At 35.9% G+C, this 22639-nt stretch overlaps 1 protein-coding gene across 1 annotated transcript in view; it reads right to left on the bottom strand.

Moving 5' to 3' along the window:
• LOC112961605 (serine/threonine-protein kinase 3-like) overlaps positions 1 to 22639 on the bottom strand; it is a 52638-nt gene that overhangs the window by 9876 nt on the left and 20123 nt on the right. The window contains exons 4-5 of the mRNA XM_026056942.1: positions 5314 to 5451; positions 2620 to 2745 (exon numbers count right to left, since the gene is read on the bottom strand). Coding sequence (XP_025912727.1) covers positions 2620 to 2745; positions 5314 to 5451 — 264 coding nt within the window. The remainder of the gene's footprint in view (positions 1 to 2619; positions 2746 to 5313; positions 5452 to 22639) is intronic.

Here is a 22639-nt window from a genome sequence, read left to right as displayed (position 1 = left end):
TCTGAGGATACTATACAGTATAATGTGCCCTGGTTTAGACTTTCAATGTAACTTTTTTTTAATTTAAATCATTCTGAAGTCTTTTATAATTTTATCAGTAAAAAGAGCTTCTCCTAAGAAATACACCCTTCTTTTCAATATGTCCATACTGTTAACCTTTTTATTCAGACTCTCTCATTCCCTCTTGCCTGTCATCTTCAAGTCTCAGCTAGTGATCCCTCCACTCCAGGTAATACCACTGCAAAGGCTCACTCTTCCAACTTCTCCATTGTTTCATTATGATAAAGTCATACCTTGCTTTTCATTTTTCTACTAGCCTCCTTTTCTCAAACATAAGCTGACTAGCTTCATTCACAAGTTCCCTTCATGGCCTTCTCCCATTCCATTGTATCTCATTCAGTACTGGGAATTCAACTCCAGTCTCAAACTGGTCCCTTCAATTACTCACTTCTTAAGTTTTCAAATCCCTTTACTCTTTTCTCAGGTCCTGTGCTACCACTGGCAGGCCTTCCACTAGCCCTCTGCAAGACTGCCATTATTGTCCTTTAAAACTCCACTACATCATGATCCTGAAAAAAATTGGCAAGGTATGCTAATGCCAGCGCTTCCCATACCAACTAAGCTTATTATCTCTGGCTGCGGCTCCCTGTCATCCACACTGCTTTTCTGCCTTGTGTTTAAGACCAATTTCTTTCAGGCAGAAGCTAGCCTCCGGTTCTGGGTTTGTTCATGCTCATGCACTGATATATGACCACAGCCCCCAGAAATTATGGTAATATATGTAAAAAGTGATGGACTTAACATTTCCATGGACTATAAAATGACTGCAATTCCTTTTAATGAACAAGTTCTACTACTCTCTCAGCCCTGCTAATCAAAGATACTTCTGTTATTTTAGGACCTGAGGCATCTATCTTTTATAGGCAGTAAAAACTGAGGTCTCACTGTCTTTTTAACTCAGAACCTAGTGCCTGACTCAACCATGCAAGTAAATGGTAAAACTCCCATCCATTGTAATAGTACACAAATAACAGGTTCCTGCCCAAGACCCCGTATTTGAGGTTCTCTTACTCTAGACACTGAACAGTCTAGAAAATATATCTGTATTTATCTGAGGAGTCTTCATTTCTGATTTTTGTATCCATGCAAAAAGCATGAAAAGCTGCTAAATCCTTCTTCTATTAACGGTAGACAGAATTTGGGTTGCACCCTTTCACACGATATGTGGGGTGCACCACATACTGGGCTGCCATGCATTATTTAGTCCCTGCCTGGTCACCTGATTCCTCATCTGAACCTCAGACTGTGCAATTAAGTGTCATTCCTAATTCTGGGCTCACGAAAAACACCAACACCCAAACATTTGAGGTCTGTAATTTGGAAGGCAACAGTAGGGAGGAAAGCATGCTAGTAAAGACATTAAATTTTTATGTCTGTTATAAATCAATCTCTTCAGAGGCCAACTATTCAACTATTCTATATATTAAGTAACAAACATCAACTCTGCATGTCAAGTCACACATCTCCACATAGGTAACATTTCCTAATGCTAAAAATAATCCCAACCTTCCCTGCTTGTTTTATTCCTGAATAAGCAAATGTTATCCAGAATAAACTAACTTTATAAACAAACCATCAGTACTCTTAGAACAGAAAAATATCCTGCAAACAAAAGACAATACTATATGTTGGGATCCAAAATACTCTACAGTATTTGCCTGAAAGCTATTCCTGCATGAATTACCTAGTCTTAGATGATCTAACAGAAATTCTATAATTTGAGATGTGGCAGACAATGCATTACTGCACTGTTCTTTTGTGTTTGCGCAAAGCTGCAAGATTTCTGCTAACATCCCAGCCTCCATCTTTTCTGTGTGCTATTCCTGAGTGACCTTGGCTCTGATGGAATGTGTGGCAATACACTTCTTTGAAACGTATACTGCTGCCTTGCACAAGACTGCCCTAAAATAAATCACATAGAGAGAGTAATAATGCTAAGGAACACCGATTTATTTCTAACATTGCTAAACAATTATAAATATAACCTATTTATCACATGACCTCGCCCCCCCTCAAACATATGCTAATGTCATCTGAGGAATCAGTTGCTGTCACCATTTTCATTTTATACACAAAACTTGAGCCAAATGATACTTTAATGACTACTTATCGTGCTTCATGAGCAACTATTTTATATATTTGACTTTTCAGAAAAAGCTAAGTAGTCTGAACTCCTGAAAATTAAACCACTCTTTTTCTCTCTTTTTTTTTTTTTTTAACTTCAATGTGAAAATGGGAATTTAACAGTGTAATTTAGCAGTCCTTTTTTCTTTTTAATGTTAGTTTGCACAACTAAAATTGACATGTTTTCTTTCTCCCCTTCTAGAAAAAGTTCTTACTATGGCATCTCATGCAAAAGTGCTGAAAACAGGCCGATGCTACATTACTCTCAGAAGCATTTTACTCTGTAAGAATAAGAGAACACTCAGACCTTATAGGCTGAAAAATATATAGGAACAGTAAAAGTATTTGTAAATCTGAGTACAGAAAGTAGGGGAAAAAAGAAACAGTAGCTAATCTACAAAATACAGATATTTCTAGGGAAAAAAAAGTACACACCGAATTTTCTTCCTCTTCTTCTAGTTCTCTCTGTTGTTCCTCATGTCTCTTCGCTTTTATTTCCATAGCTTCAGTGATCAGGTCCCTTAAAATTGAAACTGGCTTGGCATTCTTAATAAATGTATGCTAGAAAACAAGATCATGGAGTCATGTAACATCATTACAATAGATACCCTTCAGATACAATGTAATTACAAGTCACGTGTTAAAAACAACATACCATTCAACATCAGATTTTAGTGATAAACAGTATTTCACATCACACACTAATTAAAATCTACACTAACGCAACATGTGATACCTTTTAGTTGCTTTATAACTAAGGTCTTATTGTTTTATTTAGTTGGGTTTTTTAAACAGCAAGCTATGGGAAAATGTAATCATATAACACAGCCGCTTTATAGTTAAGGATATAATTGTCCAAAGGAAATGTACGTTAAGTAGTAAATAAATAGAGTGGTGATTGTCTGACATAGAAAAGCAAACTTTTTCAGATATTCAGTTACAGCATTTAATTAATCTTAACAAGCTGACAGCATAAATTAGTGGCCGTAAGCAGAGCAACTATGGCTGTTGCTTACTTCAACAAACCTGCACTTTAATATGTCATAAAACATTTCATCATCTACAATGCTGAAATGTGGAACAGACAAAAGAAAAAACACTACTTTTTAGCAGGAAGATTAATTTTAATTCAAAACCATTTAAAACATCATTCCCTCCTTTAAGACAACATGTGCATGATGCAATTTACATTCATTTTGCTCGAGTAAACACCTGTCAGAAAGATTCAGATTTTTGAGTCATTATAAGAAAAACATTATCAAGGCAAAATGTAACTCTTGGAGTCTCAGAAGTATATTACTACACAAAATTGTTCCAACAAGAATAGAACGGATGAAGTCTAGTGTTCTACACCTACTACCTGTCTTCTCCCCTACCATATTAACCCAATTACTCTCCTCTTTCCTCCACAATATTCCCCCTCAAGAAGTACTTTAATTCCCATTCATATCCCACAGCAATTCCAGTTCTGTCACACATCCTCTAAATTCCAACTGAGGAAAAGGCAATAGGTACATACGTTGGACAAATCATGGTTTTCTGGCCAGTAGGTGTAAGGAAAGAGGCAGACTGAACCTTTTTTCTAAGTGTGTGCATTAATGGAAGTCTCTTCTATCCAGCTGCCAGTTTTCAGTTAACTATTGGGACTTCAAATCTTTAAGGTCTCAGATACTGATTCACTCATATTAAAATCTAAAACTTTCAATTTGTAACTGTCCTTCCACTCTACATTTTGATGATCTCATGGTGTGAAAAATAAGATACTTAATATCATGACCTATGAATTTGGAGATTTATTACTGGAAACTACTTCCAAAAATTTTGATGTTCTTCTTGTAGTGGAGCTGACTCAAATTTATATTTAAAAAGAGGATATTTCTACCTGGAGACAGGAGGGGGGGAAAAAAACAAAACAAAACAACAAAAAACTATCACAAGAGTCTTATAGCTGAAATTCCAGAAGATAACCATTTTCTTTGTTCATCAGTCTATCTAAGAACCTCAAGAATAATATCTAACAATAGCAAAGAGAAGCTTAAAAGAACAAATTATCCAATAGGTTAATGAATGAAGATTCAGAAAAAGAAAAGGATCCAAAAGACCTAGTAAAATTTTCAGTTTCTGTTTCATTATCAAAGGAAGATTATTTACAGGAAATTTTAGTTTCCATTTCCACTGGTCAGAACCAATTCCAATTTTTCAAGAAATCCAAATTCCCTTTTTTATTCCATTACATTTGTTCTACAAAGCTTAAATAAATGTATTTTCTCTCAGTTACTTGAAGCCTGGTTATGACAGCACTGAAGGCAGCAATAACACAAATAAGGGGCTAAAAGAGGAAAGTTCCTTTGCATTTTCTCTCTCCCTCACATACTAAAGTGTGCAGCCCTATTAAAAATTAGGCCTATTTCATAATGCTACATCTTCTTGATAGATCAATCCCTCGTCTGTTCGACTTCTGTAGTTCTTTGAATTTCCTCTGTTTTGCTTGCATCTCAGTACCAAAAAGATACAACTGTTATATTTCCTCAGGTATTAGAAACTCAGGTCAGTGAGCAAGCTAAAGCCTGGCACACCCTTCACTGGCGCCATACATCCCCATTGCCAACTGCAGCTTGGATGTAAAGTGCCCAGCTGCTATAACTTGACCCAAAAACAAACTCCTCACACCGCCCATCTGCCTCAGACCCTTCCAGGACACAGAACAACTCGTCTGCTTAATTTGACATAACCAGAAGGGCGGACTGAATACACTCCATCGGTGGTCCCCACTGAAGGGTAACCTGGGCTCAATTCCTTTACCTAACACTTGTCTAAATCCTGAAACCTAATGAAGGTCTCTATCCACAAAGCAAGAATGCAGTTTTGATAGCAAGAACCAGCCCTACACTTCATAAATAGCAATTCATTTTTAGAAGCGGGAAAAGGAGGAATAAGATGGGGCTAGAGATACAGAAGCTGACAGAGAAAAAAACACAAAGTGGAAAAGAAATAGAGCATAACAGCTAAAATGGGACCTGCTTTTGGAAATTTTCACAGCAGTTCTGGCTTGAGATTGGAGGAAAGAAAAAAGAAAAAAAGAAAAGAAAGCCATAAAACATGCATTTCCTCAGCAATTTAAATACTGACCTGTAGAAGCTGTGTTGCTGTAGCTCTCTGTTCAGGATTTTTCACTAAACACTTCTTCACAAAATCTGTGAATTCATCAGACCAGAGCTCTGGCTTCCTGAATGTTGGAGGGGGATTTGTAGGAATCATAAAAATAGCCTGGTATGAATAAATTAATTAATTAAAAACAAACAAACAACAATAGCAAGTTTTAGACCAAAAAAAAAGTCACAGTACTGAAGCCAAGTAAATAATTGCTTTATTCACCTTTTTTTTTTTTTTTTTTTGTAAATCAGGTTAAGAATCTGGAAGACAAATTTTAAATAGTCTAGGATTTCCACTAAGATTGAGATTGAGGAAGTAAATCCATCTGCTACTAATGTAGCTACTTCCTATTAGATTTCCTCTATTTAAACTGTACCCCATTGAGCACATCACTCTTTATTTTATCTATTACTGTTTATCAGTCTCAAGAGATGATTTGGTTCTTTTGGAAATTCTTAACAGAAATAATGGCGCTGCTTGTTTAAATAGATATATATCAAAATGTTGCTATGAAAAGCCAAGTTCACTTTCTCATCCCTTAATTTTATTTAGTGCTATAGGAGAACTGCTACAGAAAATTGGTAGGAGTACTAGCTTTTGCATTCATAATGGTTTAGCTGTAATTTTAAAACATGCTTTTTCTAATACAATTTAAAATGAATGCTAAGAGACAGAAAACAACAGTAGAAGACTGCAAAAACAGAAAAACCGAATAACTTGCTTACTAGCAACAAGAACTTACTTGAAACTGAAAAGGCAGTATTTACCTATCTACATAAAATTTCACACTGCTGGAACCCTGTGCAGACAAATTCTTCATCTAGGAAGAAGATTCATGCTATCTATAAGAAAAAAAAATCTTGTCCTACTTAAGGCTATATAAATTGTGCTATTTGTTTTATGATTTTAACCAGAATTTCCTCTAATTAGATATTTACACTTTTAGAAAAAAAAGACAAGCAATGCACTTTTGAGAGACCACTGTAAAATAAGCAGGAAAACTTTTAAATTGTGAACTTCCATATGTAATATCAAATACATACAGTATCACTTCTTAAGACTTATAAATGACAGCAACACACTATTCAGAACTAGGTCTATTGACTGAAATAATAAGCTATTCCATTCTTCTAAAACCAGGTTCAACTCTACCACATTTTCCAAAGTGAAAGGAAGTAAAAGACATTTAAGCATAATAGAGTTTGTTTCTCTCTACAAATAAAAACAGAAAAGCAGGGGGAAAAGTGAAACGACAACCAAATGGAATATAAAAAAACAATGTATCATGCATATAGTTTACATAGTAGAGGTACCAGAAGCTTCAGATTGTATTTGAAGCATAGGAAAGGTCAGTAAGGCGAACAGAGACAAACTTCTTAAGATTTTTACCCATAATTTCTTAATATGTTTGACTGGCCTTGTAAGTCAGTTTACCTTGTTCAAAACCCCAATTCTAAAATTCATTTCATACGATGAAGAAAAGTAGAACCCATGCTGAACAATGCAAGAACTTTTTATTATAACTTTTAATTTAAAAATTCTTTCAGTACTGAATATTTTATTTTATTTCAAATACTTAAACATTTACAGAACACATTTCTTTATCTGACTAACACAAAACTTTCAGGAACAGATCTGGGCATTTTGTTTAATAAAATTATGATGTATGCTACAGTAGTTTTATATCTTCAGTGAACAGCCTTGCCAAAGTAGTAAGTGAATTCAGGTAGAAAAAGTAGTGCTCTATTGCCCTGTCATTGGCCTTAATAACTCATTTGCAATACCAGCCCAATTGTCAGTGCAAATGGAGTGCTTCTGCTACAAAGCAGGGAATAACAGATTCAGCTGTTTCTGTCCTTGAAAGCGATGATCTCTTCTGAACTTTGAACTAATGATTTTTAATCTTATCTTTAGGATAATCTTAAACTTCACAGATCAGCTCTGCAGTAGCTATTAAAAACACACAGGTATAATACTTGACTAGCAACTACTGTTTATGTAATGTCAAAACGTATATCTCTTATTTGATAAACACTGACCTGTGTCTCAAAATAAAAGCAAATCTAAGTTTAGGAGTCATATTCGGCAGAATGTCCTAGAAAAAAATATTTCCCTTCACAAATTATTTTAATCACCTACACAGCATTTGAGAACCACAGCAAAGAACTGACTTCTTTATAATCTACAAAGGACAGTGAGAAGAAAGTAGGAATTCATGATTCATTCTTTTATGGCAGGCAATAAAAGCTACAAAAGGAAATATCTAAGAGTTAGGATCCGAAATCCTCATTCATTTGTTGAAAATACCTGCTTCAAAAAAACTTCTCCTTTAATGCTTAAACTCCAGGCTTTTTTAAATCTTGATATGTGATGTGAGCTGCACTACCCAAAAAACAATTTTGGATGCTTTTATTTTATACAAGAAAACATACAGAAACTACTTATTCCATCCGCTTAGTCCAACATGTTAAGTACATCACGCATAGGCTAGCGCACCCCTCTCCTTCGCAGCCCTCATCGCTGGCTTTGGCTGCCTCGCCTGAAAGGCTGGTGCTAATGCTCGGTTCCATCTTCACTCCCTGCTTCCTACCATTGGCTTGCAGAGTTCTCTGCAGAAAAGTTAAGCTTCCTTTCTCCTTCAAAACAAGCTATGATTTAGATTCCAACTACTTCTGTTTCCTTCCAAGCAACTTGCAGAGCAATCACTGGAGAGTTATAAAACTAGTCCCAGATCTCCAGAAGTAAAAACAAAGTGCTTATCTGACAGAAATTTATTCACCATTTTTCCTTCTATTTCTAGTCAAACACATCTTTTATACTCTAATAGAACTCTGTCCTATTTTAAAATAAAACTAAGAAATTTCAACCAGAAGCAGAAAACACAAGAGACTCTTCACTTATATTCTTCTTTCATTTTACCCTGTATTTCTCCATTCCCTTTCTTCTCCATTTGTAGTCATTTTTGGCTTTCACTCCACTTAAAATTTTCTCTAAGAAGTTCCCACTGCTTTTAGTATTAGTTCAGCTCTTCTAACAGCAGGACGGATGACAATGCTCGCACAGCCAGTGTTAGGGGATCGATGTGTAAAATATCAGCACCAAGCAGCACTTGGTCTGCGCTACCACCCACCTGATCACCCCGGCTGAACTGGTGCTAACAGCTGCAGGAAGCCTTTAGGCAAAACCATTCCCCAACCAGGGCCTTGACATACCGAGGAGGAGAGACAGTGCCAATTCTTTTCTCTTTCATCTTCAGCATCCCTTTCTACGTTTCCCTACATACCTGAGACAGACTGGCAAGTCTTACCCAAGTTAACACATCAAACATACACAGCCAAGGTGTTAGATCATGAGAGTCCTAATCTTCAGTTTCATCTATTCAATCATCCTTTGAAATACATCTCTAAGCGGTGAGAAGTCAAAACTCAGGCCTGAGGGAGCATGATAACTTAACCAATGTTTGTCTTTGCCAGTCTGTAATAGACATTCCCTTCTAAGTGTGTCTTCAACTGGCCTTTCCAGCTCTGAATCTCAAATCCAACTGGGTTGTAGGTTATCTTTCCTACATTGCTTTGAGACAAGCTCTAAATCACTTAGTGAAACCGGAATTCAAGGAGAATTACAATATACACATGACAGAAAAATTAAAAACAAAACAAACAAACAAAAAAACATTCTCCAGTGGAGCTTTCGGTTACCACTTCCAAATTGAGCATTAGGCAATTTAACAGTTACTACTGTAACCGTTGCCTGATCTACTCTGGAAGTACTTATCAGCCAAGTACCAAGATATAGTTAAGCTGAGTATTGGAAAGTGTACTTAGTCTCAAATGGCAGCAGAAATGAGTAAGTCAGCATATAATTTTCTTTTCATTCTTCTTAAAGAGTCCATCATTTTAAATGAAGTCCAGGCTGAAAACATTTTTTGCAAGGGTTCTTTTATGGACAATTTTATTGGCGTGAAAATGTAATCAGATGAATTAGGAAATGCCAAAAGAAAAATGAGAACCTCATACACTGCATTTGGAATTTCCTAATCAGAAAATCCTTGCAGCTCATTCCTCCTGTCAGTCAGGTTATACATCTGTATTATTTCACACAACCCAAGAACAAGTTAAATAGCCAACAGTAAGCTGGTAGAGGTACTACATCTTTTTGTTTTCAGCTCCTAGAATAATTTCTCTACTGTTTAGTTTAAATAACAGTGATTTGCATTAAAGTCTTGCGACTTCCTGTTATTTAACTTTTCTTGTTATTTGCCAAGTATAATCAATGCTGGCTACTACTGAAAGAGACAGCAAAAATTTTTATATCATGGTAATTTTGCCACTTTTATTTTTATGCTATGACGTACTGCCAGACAATCTGCAGGGAGAGAAACTTTAAGAAACAGGGTAGGGATATAAGACATCCACAGGCAGTTTGTGCATCCATAGTTGGCTTTGGCACCACATAGTTCTATTAATTGGTTTATCACTCTACTTCAAAAAAACTTCTAGAAGCAACAGACTCAAATATTTGTAAACAGAATAAAACATTTTAGAGTACAAAATCCTACATCAGGGCGTGGGTGGTTTTTTTTTTAAACCTTGAATACTGTGACATTTTATCAGCTTTAGAAAAGAGGAATCAGCTAAAATAAGCATATTTGTTCTTCTTTGTGATGGATGTCATAGAACTTTCCTCGCTTCTTCAACAGAAAAGCTGCTGAAACACCACTAACCTGTTCAATCACAGACTTGGCAGCTGCCTGGGACACCAGCACAGGCAAGGACGGCGAGACACGTGCAGGTTCTGCACTGTTCCTGCATGTTTTTTTTTTTGTTTTTTTGTTTTTTGGGGGGGGGGGGAGGTGTTTTTGATTTTAACTCAGACCAACAATATATTACAGGAAACTTTTTGCAAAACTCCAACAGTGACGAGAACAAGCAGTTATTGAACAACCTTGCATGTAACAACAAGGAAACTGGTTTACGTTTTCTGCTTCAGAGTAGATTAAATTTAATTGTTAGAACTCCCCTAAAAATTACCACCTTCCTCCTCCCATCCATAAACACAGCAGTTCAAAGGTCAAAAAGAAAAAAAAAAAAAAAGGAAATTGGGAATCGAACATGTAATACACAAGTGTTTGTTTGAAAAGCTTATTTATTTTCTGTGAAATATTATTTCCCTTCTTTTCAAACAGTTGAAGTACCACAAGCTAATTTTTCTTTTTTTTTCCTCAGCCATGCACCAACGCCCATTCATCCATTTTGCAAGTGCTATTTCCTGATCTCAGTGATGAAACAGCGACATGAACTACAGAGAGCAAGAGTCCACTGCTCAAATCAAAACTCTCCATCCAATGGTTATGCAATGCCATAATTTTCTTTTTTGCTGACTCTCTCATATTCCACATGCTTCTTAACAGAGAGGTGGCTTGGAGAAGTACACTAAAGCAGAGCAYTCATTTCAATTTAGCACAAGAAGAGCTGAAAAATTTACTGTGAATTAAAGAGCAGAGATATGCTAAAGTTGTCAAATAAATTTCATCCTATTTGAATTTATCATTAACTTTTTGGAAATGGTGTGTTGTGGAAAGCATTCACTGAAGATATCTTCAGTGAATAAATACTCCAGACTGATCTAGCTACCCACTGGATAACAGTTTCTCCAGTATATTAGCTAAAAACATGTTTGTTTTAAGCATTTAGAAAAAAAACACAAACAATAAAGTTACTTTGAGTAGATCAATAAAACAAAAAAAAAATAAAATTCCTTATCAAAATCAAAATTGGCCATGATCATCTTTAATTAGGACATGCAGGCATAGAAGTATATATATAAAGTCACACTTCACAAATTAGCATAGAAGCCTGCATGTTCCCCTTCACTTACCAAGCTGACATTTAAGTGGCTCCACATTCGATCAACAACTTCAGACAAACTCTTCCCCCAGTGACCCAGCTCCCTTCCAAATCTTCCACTCGCCCCAAATACAGTGGTTAAAGAACAACAGACCTCAGCTAGAAGATGGCAAAGCTCAGTTTTTTCCTATAAAAATTAGGTCTTTCTGCAAAATTTCAAGTATCATTTACATCTAAACACTGGCTCATATTAAGCCTCTCTTCCAAGTAGCTACAAGGCACAGATGAATAACTGTATGTCTGTAACAGTAAATGCCTTTAGTACTTTAAGTCAATTATCTCCACAGAGCTAAAAAGATCTAGCTAGTTCAATTCACCATTATCTTCAGTTTTTCCAAAGACACCTTTATAAAAATGCATCTCCTCTCCTCTGCTTAACAATCTGCAGGCTGATAAAGCAAGAAAACCTAGTGTTCCGCATAAACTGGGAGGTCTGTTACTATTTATGACATTTCAGAACACTAACAAGTGAATTAGTGAATCTATCAACCCCAAAGGATACAGTGTATTATTTTTCACTCAACTTCAAAAACGGTTATCAACAGAGAAATGTTTTGAAATGACATCTGAAAAAACACTAGTTATTCTTCTGAAAATTAAATCATCAAAAAGGAAAACGTTTTCTACTTCCACAAAATTTTAAACACAGCTAGTACCAAAAAGTAATAGATGCATACTGTCAACAGTAAAATTACATTTTCAACGTTAAGCAAAAACTTAAACATGTCTATCACCGAACAATCAAAAAGTCATTTCCTTCACTGATAGTTAGCAATGGTTCCTCATCAAATTGAATGAAAATCAGAATAGTGTGCAGTTATACCCACCTGCCTCTACAAACACCCAATGAAACACAGCTATGATTATGGAAACAGTCCTAAATTCAGGTGGGGGAGAAGGGGATATCAAATCCAGGGAAGTCTGGACAAATAATAATTGATGCAGAAATTTTAGTCCCAATGATGGGAAACATATACAACAATTCTATTGTATTCTAATAGTTCTTTAATAGTGACTGGTGATAAAAAACATGTAAACACTACTACATAGAACAAAAATGACATTTAAATTACTTAAGCATAAAACGACAGACAACTCATATTAACACTAGTAGCATTTTTTTTAAACAACTATTACCAGTGCTTTAACAGCCATTCACTATCACAAGCTTCTTTCTAGAACAATGACCTTTGGTGTTCAAAGCAAAGTATGATGCACTTAAGATGTAAAGTAATAAAGTAATAAACACAGAGAAAAGACAGATAATGGAAAGAATAATCACATGATTAACAGCAAAGATGGGTTACTGAAAGATAAGTCACTTATATTGACCTGTATATTTATTATTGCTAGTAAATTCATAACATTTTGACAGCGTTACAATAGGTCAAGAATATAAAGATACCAATCTCAAACATTTTGCAACAGTAAGTGTAATGGTGCAATTGTAAATCTATTGAAAAGAATCAACCTTCACCTTGTTAACATGGTCACGCAACAGCATTGTGGCTGAAGATTTACATCTAAATTTACTCTTTCTACTAAAGAGGATGATTCCTTTTAAAAAATTTTTGCTTTAAATTTTAAGAGAACATTATAGATTTGTTCTTTTGTTGACAACAACTTGAAATAGTCTACACTGCAAGACTGCCAGTGAGTTCTGTTTTGTTTTTTCTTATTTCATTTTAAATAAGATCACATATACAACTGACTTTTAAATCCCAAGCCATGTCACAACTTTAATGTTCTAGCATATGCTGAGGCAAATCTGCTTTGGGACACTTAAGCAGAATTCATTGCACCAACTGTCATCCAAACAGCAAGACAAAGAGCAAGTTCCCACTGCTAACCAATCTGAAATGATTCAGTATGATCTACATATGTCTGTTCTTTATTCAAATCCTTTTTCCAGATTATTGATTAAAAAAAAAAATTATCACCACCAATCCTTCCCCAGAAGGATTTATCACCTCAGCATGGTGTTCTACTGCCAGTTCATGTACCAATTTATCCAGTTGTTCCTTTTCTTTAATCTCTTGATCTCTAATCGATCATCACTTTTATTATCTAAAGCAAGCTGGAAGCAACTCGGATTACCTGATGGAGTTGTATGCAAAGAAACAACTTTGTTTTTCTGCAGTAGCTTATTTTGCTTGATTACTGTTCCTACTCCCTTGAAGTCCAGCAGCCCTACTGATTTTTCTCCAGGCTTTTTCCAACACATTTAAATAGTTTCCAATTATTTGTGGAACTTTTCATGACTTCTGCATGTATGTTCTTCAGATATCATCTTCTCCCAACTTTCCATTTTATATTTAAAAATGGCATGGTTTAAGATTTTTTCTACCCACTTCATTTGGGCCATTTCAACTTCCCAAAGTCAACTCTTTGGCACAAAATATTCTTGAACTCTGCCATTCAACCAGACTTTGTTCTCCCACTTTCTTTTTGTTTAGGGACATAACATTCAAGTTCCTATTTTCATCTACAGTATTACGAACTCATTAAAGTGAGGAAAGTTACAATAGAAGAGACCGCAGTACAATCCTCTGTATTCTCCCCTCCTTCAACTTATGTAGCAAACCTGACAACAAGGGCTATAACTGCCTTTTAAAAGTTGGTAGAAATGAAGGGAAAAAAAAAAAAACTTGGAATATGCATAATCTCATGAAAAAGGTTTGGTTTGCCCCTGTCTCTCCTCCCCCTTACTTTTTTTTTTTTTTTTTAAATAAGCAAACTACACAACTTTCAAAGTGAAGGCATTTAGAGAAAACAAAATATCACTTCAGGCAACTCAAGAGTTTTTGCTTAAACTACCCCAAGCAGCTAAAGATTTTGAACATTAAGCACATACAAAAAAAATCAATGCATTAAGGATTTTTCAGAAATATATAAGGATAACTAGCTTATAAATAATCTACCATAGGTACAAACCAGTATAATTGCTTGATATTTTATTGAAAGTATTTATTTAGATCATCTCCATAGTAATTGCAAGTCCGCACATTTTCACAGTGCCCAGAAACAAAAATTCACGGGGATTAAGAAATACACCAAACACTGTATCAGAAAACAAGACAACGAAAGTCAGTGAGTCTTACAAACATGCACAGAAGTTTCAGACATCTGAAATGAACTGCAACATTCAGACACCATCCATGACAGTGTGTGCTAGTATGTCCAACAATTTCATTCTCCAAAAAGAAAACTTAAGTGGGCCACAGATTAATTCATCATTCCTGTTCTGAAAAGTACACTTAACCTCAACACTGACTGAACAGGACACATTTAATCTGAGCATGAGAAGGGAGGGTGCATACAGGCACACACATGTGGTTTTGTTGTTTGGGGGGGGCTGGAGTTTAAGGTAGAACAAAAGTAGTTGTTATTAAAGAAGCTTCCTTTAGACTGCAAGAAGTATCTGATGTAGCTGCTTAACTCTCTAACCCAATTTTTGCTTAATGCTGTCTTGTAAATAGAGGTATTTTTAAACATACACCTAGAGGAGAAAATTTCCTTTCAACAGTGTTAGACACCACCTGCTCTTAGAGTGCCTTGAAGAATCTGAGGAGATGATTAAAGCCCCTTAGAGCTTTGACAGCCTCAGAGAATCCCACGTTCTCTTCAATTACATGGAAGTAAAATACCCTCAACAGAAAGGATATAGTTACTTCGTATTTAGAATTAACAAAGAAGYACGATACTCAACCTGAGGACTTTTTTGTTTGTTTGGGGGGTTTTTGCTTTTCTTCCCCTATCAGATTTTGTGCAAAATGCCTATACAGTCCAGGCAGCAGAGACCAGAATTTAGACTTCTTCCATTTTAAAACTTCCTTTCTCACCAGTGCTACAGCATCAAGGCTGTTCTTGGTTTTTGGTCCTATGACTGACATCTTGGGGGGGTGAAGGGGGAGGAGAGGGAGGAGAATCACACCACAGTCCATAGAAACTGAGGAACTACAGGTTTGATCCTTTATTGTTATTTACAGTGGCCAGTGCTGAACTCAGAGATGTTTGGTACCAGTACACTTACTGAACAGGACTGTTATCAAAGTCACAAAGTTGGGTGAAACCAAAGTTAGTAAGCAAAGACCTTCTCAGCAAAGACGATTGACAGGAAAAGAATGGTACACATATAATTTTTATTTTTATTCAATCTAGTTTAATCATTTAGCCTTCTCACTGTTTAACAAGCTAACTACTTTATTTATATTCTATAAAAACAGCCTTCTTCCTCTTTCTGAGGAAATCAATGCAAGAAATAGATTTAGACAGGTCCATTTCAGAGCAAGAGCCAATTCCGAGTCCTATCATACCCCTTCGGGAACTTAAGCTACATTAGGATCCTCTCAGACCAAATTCTACATGATGACAGATCTTACTCAGGAGCTGGGCAGCTAGCTGCCTAAAAGATGTTTCACAGCTGCACAGGCACCTAGGGAACAAGAGTGAGGGGGTACCCTCATAAATATCTGGTACTGCCAGGGTACCTCTCTTGGATATAAGCATCTTGCTTCCAACTAAATCCCAATTTTCAAAGAATCTAAGAGGCCTAGAGCATAAGAGAAGGGCACTGCACCTGAACAACCAGTGCTTTTCACCAGGGCCTTCTCATCAGTTACAAAAAATGGTTCTGACAGCGCACATGCAGCAAGACCCAGTTCAGGGAATACTCTTTTGATTAATTCACTCTTCTTTCACAATATTTTCTTCTACTATTATTTCAGCAGTATCTTGAAATTCACAGACATGTAATGGTATAATGACTAGAGGGTTCATATTCTGTTATCAGATGATATAACAGAATCGAACTGTGTTACAGACTAAGAAACTTGCATTTGCCTCCCTCCAAGAAAAGTCCAAGAACATGCTTGTTATAATATCTTTTCTCTTCCTTCCACACTTATTTCTACAGTTTCTCAGAAAATGAGGCAGTGATTACATCCAAAAATATAACATCCACTGAGACAGGAATTGGAAAAAACTACATGGGCAATTATATTTAATAATAAAAGAGTCAAAAAGTGAGAAACTTATATTTGTGAGAAAAAGCCGTAGCGAACTGGCTGGCCAGTAAATGAGAAACTTCTGCCATAACCTCACAGTAGGAATGACAGAAGACAGCCTTCAAGAAACAAAGTAGTTCAGGATATGTTTTATTCAGGATATGTTAGACCACCAGCTGCAATACTGTGTTCAGTTTTTAGGCATCACACTTTCAGAGAGATATGAACCAACTGAAGAGGGTTCAAAGTAGAGCAACAAGAATTATTAGGTATCTAAAAAACATGATCTATGAGGAAATATTGAATGAACTAGGATTGCCTAGTCTAAAAAAGAGGTGACTACAGTGCGAAACATGGTAACAGTCTCCCACATGTTAAATGCCACTTTGAAGAGGAAGTGAATATTCTTTTCTTCAAGGCTATAAAGAACAGAACAAAAACTACTGAGTTTAAGCTTCAACAAAGAATATTCAGGTTAGAGAGCAGGAAAGTATCCAATAGATTACCTAAGGAGATACAGAACTTCTGTCCTTGTATTTTTCTAAGAAAAGCGTAGACAAACCCCTTTTGATTAAAGTTTGTGTGTGTTTGGAAGATCTATTCCACTCTACACACACACACCTTAAGCCCCTACTTGCCCTGTGTTCACACAAATACATATACATTCTCTAAGTGGTCACACAGCAAAGTCATGGAAAACAGCATTTTCCACATGTCTAACCTGAAAATTCAGGAGAAGGGTGCATTATACAAAGGTGAAACAACACAAAAAGTTTTCCTCAATAGTCCCCATGCATCTGATACTTCACAGATCATTTTCTCTCCCACAGCACCTCTTCTGCCTCTGGTTTTAATTGGATTGTGTAAGGACTTAAAGAGTCAATACTTTTAAAGGGTTCCAGGTAACAAAACAAAACAGTAATTTAAAAATAGCCAAATCACAAATGGAATGGTATCTTGCTAGAAAAAAAAAATCTGCACACTGTGAATTTAAAACCTACAGTGGCTTACTTCTCACTGGGATGTTCAAAGGTGATTTTGGTTACAAATAAGAAGTTTATCACATTTGGTCACCCAAGGTACAGAAACAGAATAATGAAGCTATTACATTAATGGAAGAAAAACTAAGGAGCAACACACAAGACAACACTCATAAAGAGTGAAGTAGGCTATAACAAATGGCAACAGGCAAACAGGTGATGGCAAAAGGAAAAATGACTCATTTACTTGCAGCATCCAAACTAAGAACTGAAATTAAACTGACAAACTGTAACATTCCAGATATTAAAAGCCCACACCCCATGAAATAATGGAAATGTCTAATTAATTTCAGAAGACTTTTCTAGTCTATTAAAGAGTACTAAGCATTATTAACTACTTATGTCTCCAAGTTCTGCCTTCCTTCAAGCTAAGAAGAAAAGCATCTTCTCCTCTATGCCCACTCACCCCAAGCTACCGACTTTATAGTGCTGCCATCCCAGCTACCAGACACATACAGAGAACAGTTACTGTGTTTACCTAGCTACTATTTCCAATGTTCTCTCTAGCAGCTTCACAGAAATACCATTTACATTATAGCCTCTTAATTTCATTGTTATCTAACAATAGCATAAAAGTTATCTACATCCTTTCCTGTGAGCAAATACAGTTGCTAGAGTACATCCAACTCTCCTTTTCTACTCCGTATAGGCTATGATCCAGATACAGACTGTACAAGGCATAACACTGAGTAAAATCTGGACATTATTTTTGAATGACCAAACAAAAAGAGAAGTATAACCAAGGTACAGCATTACTTATACAATGACACTAACATACATTTTAAAATAACAACCCTTTTAAGCCAAATTGAATAATACAAGATCAAAGTCACCCAGGTAAAATTCAAATATATCATTGGAACTGACACTTCAATTCTCCACAGCACTTTGCTATACTGGCAGATGTAACCATTACCTCTGCACCAGAATGCAATAAATATGAACCACATAATGGCATGTAGAAGTGACCCTACCCAATCAGTCATGGCAGAAGGAAAGTAATATACCAAATTCTCGACAGTCTGGCTAGATCAAAAAGAAATTATGTTTCAGAAATGGCACTGTCTCTGATGAAACTAGAATTGGTATTGGACTTAATAACTTGCACCACATCTAACCTAAGGAAGATTTTTCCAGAAGAAAAAAAAATCCAAAGAGAAAATATGCATACAAAATCCAAATGCCAATTAATATCTTTTAAAAGACATTAGAAGGTAAAATGAGCTACAAACCACAGTTGGCTCCCCATACCTTCAGTTTTATTTATCAAACAGAAAAATCTTTCCAACTTTCTCCTTTCCTGTATAAGATGAAAACTATGTGATGTTCTGTTTGTATTACAATTATACTAACTCAATGCAGGTCACTTGCTTTTTACCAAGTCCAGATGACATTTAGTAAACTAAACATGGACCAATTAGGAAAAAAAAAGGGGGGGGGGATTGATTGCCGCTGGGTAGGTCATACGGTGGCTACAGAACACAATTGCTTGAATTACATTTTGGCTAACATCAAACACAGAACTGAAGTTATAAACTACTTTTTTTCTCCATTCCTTCTAGAATTCTCATGTTTAATTGTACTAATTTAAAAGTCAACTCTTTCCCACGCTGATGTGATAGGTAAGAACAGACTCATGATAATTTTTTCTTGTCTCCTCTTCTCCACTCAATTAAAAAAAAATTTTTAATATTCCAGGAACTATAAACAATCTAGTTTCCACTTTATTTTTAATATCCCAAGTGGCTAACTAACCTTTTCAAGCCTGTTGATTTTAACCTACTACAGTACAAAAGAAAAACATAGCACTGAAGATTTGGTGAACACTAAAAATAATACTGGTCTAAGCCTCTTCTATTTCTGCAATAACATTTGTACTCTTAAATCAACCTGAACTGCCATGTAATTAGCCATACAATAACCTTTACTGATAATGCAGAGAAAGTAGTTCCAGAGGGGTAGGAAAACCCTCAAGCTTATCTCCAAGAAGCAAATAAACAATATGCCTCTGTTAATATCTTATTCATGATCAAGGGCTGAGCTTTTTCTGACAAAAACACTGGGTTTAAAATGACAACTAAAGCCTACACTACTAAATAAAACATCAAATTAGACCTTGTGCAACCAACTGCAAATCCATCAAAGGTATTATTTCTAGCCATGCATGGACTTGGTATGTTTTTTCAAAAGTTTAATACTTCTGAAACAGTATCATCAACTGTTAAAGTACACTTTAACATCTATTATAAAATAGTAGCCCAGTTAGTAGTTTATTCTATATATTGTGGATATGAAGATTACTTAAAGTATGAAAATGTACAGAGGTGATTCCAAATAGTTGCAGCCTTCAAAAAAAAATTACAGATCAGGATGTCCTACGCTCTTCAATATGATTGCTGCCAAAACACACAGGAAACACAGAATATAAAGTATTTGTTCCTGTGAAGAAGTCTAGAAACAATATCCATGATTACTAAAAACCAAGGTACTGTGCAATCTTCATATAACTGAAGCTTTTCAGTCTTTAAGTAGTTTGGGGATAACTGAAATTCAGAACAGAGTAGATAGACTGTCTGATGGAGATTTACTGGAATGTCTTCTTGATACTTAGCAATGGACTAATACAAGCAACATTTTATAGCAGCTTATCAAGAGCTAGCTCCTTCTTAGTATGTGATCTTCCTCTCTACATTGATCTTCACAGTAACGGGAGAGAAAGGGACTGAATGATGCAAGTTTGTTATTATTTGTAACCTCTCAAGGTTTTTGTATCCATTTTTACTTCCTCCCAACATGAGGTACTCAGCTTTTAAAAAAATTTCACCCAATATGGAAAAACAGAAGCCTAACCTTCAGCAATGCAGGCTAACTAGATTTCATGATGCATCCTCTAGACTTGGTCATTATCTTCACAACACTCTAGAGCCTAGAGGAAAGGTACAGAATTCATGCAGATAAACTCCTTAGTTGCATGTAAATATAAATGGTCATGAGGTCACTCTCCAGGATCAAGAACTTAGGAAAAAATAAACTTATGTAATTAAGAAAAAAGCTTATAGTAGCAAGTGTAACATTTTGAAGTTAAAAGGATATACAGATACTGAGAGAAAGGATTTACAACATGGAATTAGCCTTACATCTGAATTTCTTTGTTTAAACCAAGTTTTAAGCAAATATGAAGGGAGAATACAAAAGAAGAAGAAGAAAAAGAAAAAAAAAAGACAAAAGACAAGAATCTATCAAGATCCCCAAATTATTTAATCTAGGGTGTCTTACTTCAGTGCTGACAAAATTTAGTAGATTTTGGTCCTGATCTGTGGTCTACATTGTACTGCTTTGTCCAAGGTAGAAGGTGGGGGAAGGAAGGGATTATGAACGCAGAGGTTCAAGACATGACAGTCCTGTACAGTTACTTGTAAACAGCCTTTCTCTCTCTCCTTCAACACACACATATTCTTAGCTTCTTCTAGCATCACTGATGATCTTTCACACTGAGTAGCCTACACAGTCACATGAAAAGCATCTCAAAGTGCATCTTACCAAGAGTTATCTTGCTCAGACAGCCTCGGAATGGCACAGTACTTTGCAATATGCAGGTGGAACTACCAAGTGAGGTGTTTGCAGATTTGAGAAAGATAACTTAGAAGATGCTGGGGATCTCACCTATCTCTTGCTCTAATTGTACATATTCATTCCATTCAAGCAGTTTCACAGAAATTTCTGACAGTCCTCTATCCAACATGATGGTCCCCAACTTGAGATAATCATAACTAAAGTGATCTCTATAGTGGATACAATGGAAGTCCACTCATCCAGACCAAAACAATTTGCTAATATAAAACCAGAGTCACGGTAAGACCCTGCATTAGGAGTGCCACAACTATACCTACAAACTCTCTAGTTGTCCTTAAATTATTCTGGAACAATCTTTCTCTATCATCATATTTAGAGCGGAATTAAACACTAACATGTAACTCGACATGTTTGAGTTATAAAGTTAACATGACCTCAAGCGCAAACCAAAAAGACAGACTCAAAAGAAATTGAGATGGGTCTCCTAATCATGAGAAAAATCAGCAACCCGCCCCAAGGAAGACCCTGCAAACTTAGTCACAGACAGATTCCATTTCCTTTAAGCAGAGGGGGACTCAGTGTCTTAGCCCATCCCATATGGGCTTTTGGGGGCTGAAATAAAATTTCCATCAGCAAAATGGGCTAGATAGTCAATGAAACACTACCTACAGGGCAATGAATTTATACACATCACATTCTCCTTTTCAAAGACTGTAAATGGTAAATGTTAAGAGATTTACAAGCTGATGCCTTCCTTCCCTCTGCAACCCTACTCTTTTAGGGTCTAACATCAAGCTGTAAGTTGCATCCCAACCATTTCAAGTCAGAGAAAGGAGTGCAACAGGATCAGAAGACAGCAAAGCACTGAGTGCAAGTAATGAAGCAAGGGTTTTCTAAGTGTGACCAGAACAGGCAGCAAGACCAGAAAGCACCAAGGATGATCTCTTGACTGTTTCTCCTGCAGTTTCTCTTGGCTCCTAACAAGGAGCTGCACAAAGTGATGTTCTGAAGCAATGGCCCAAAAAAAGCCTAGCACACCCCAAAAGGTCTTTCCAGTCACTGGACAGCAAATCACTCAACAAACAGAATGTTTCAGTGAATTATCTTCTTTGTCAATAAATGAATATGCCCACTGAAGAAGGGAATAAGCTTTTGTAAGTTAAAGAGAACATAAAAACTTAGCTGGGAATGCCATAAACCTGATTAAAAAAACTATCCAACCAGGATAAAGAATATTAATTTAAATTAAAGAAAATAAAGAAACAAGGAAGAATAATTTCACTTATGCTGGCCTTTATTTTAAGCAGCAGCAAACTCCAAAGACATTCCTAACTCAACTGGCATACAAAAGGAAAGGGAGATGCAAGATGTACTCCACCCTTCCTTTATATGCAGGAAACTAAAAACAGAGTGTAAGCATTACTGTTAGTAAGGTATTATAGCCTAGCAATCTCTATGTTAGACTGACACAAGCCATCACTTAAAGGGAAATTACATACAGAGGAAAAAAACGAAACCAATTCAGTTGCTTGAGTTCTAAAACTGAAGTACAGATTAAACTAGAAAGTTATTCTTAAAACCACCAACAGAAACTTTAGATATATGCAATCTACTTAGCTGAAAAGGACTAAATTCATACACAGGTTCAGTGCCTGAAACTACTTTATATTTTTTGTATAACAAGATCCAAAGGCTGGAAGTTGAAGTTAAAACATTTTTCATGTTAATCTGTTTGCCACTAAAGATAAGTGTAGAATGATTTACAAGATCTCTGGTA

The sequence above is a fragment of the Apteryx rowi genome, unplaced genomic scaffold, assembly GCF_003343035.1.
Source record: "Apteryx rowi isolate R43461 unplaced genomic scaffold, aptRow1 scaffold_1347, whole genome shotgun sequence".
In the NCBI taxonomy this organism is placed as follows: Eukaryota; Metazoa; Chordata; class Aves; order Apterygiformes; family Apterygidae; genus Apteryx; species Apteryx rowi.
Note: the sequence above shows the minus strand (reverse complement) of the source record. Positions and strands in the feature narration are given on the sequence as shown.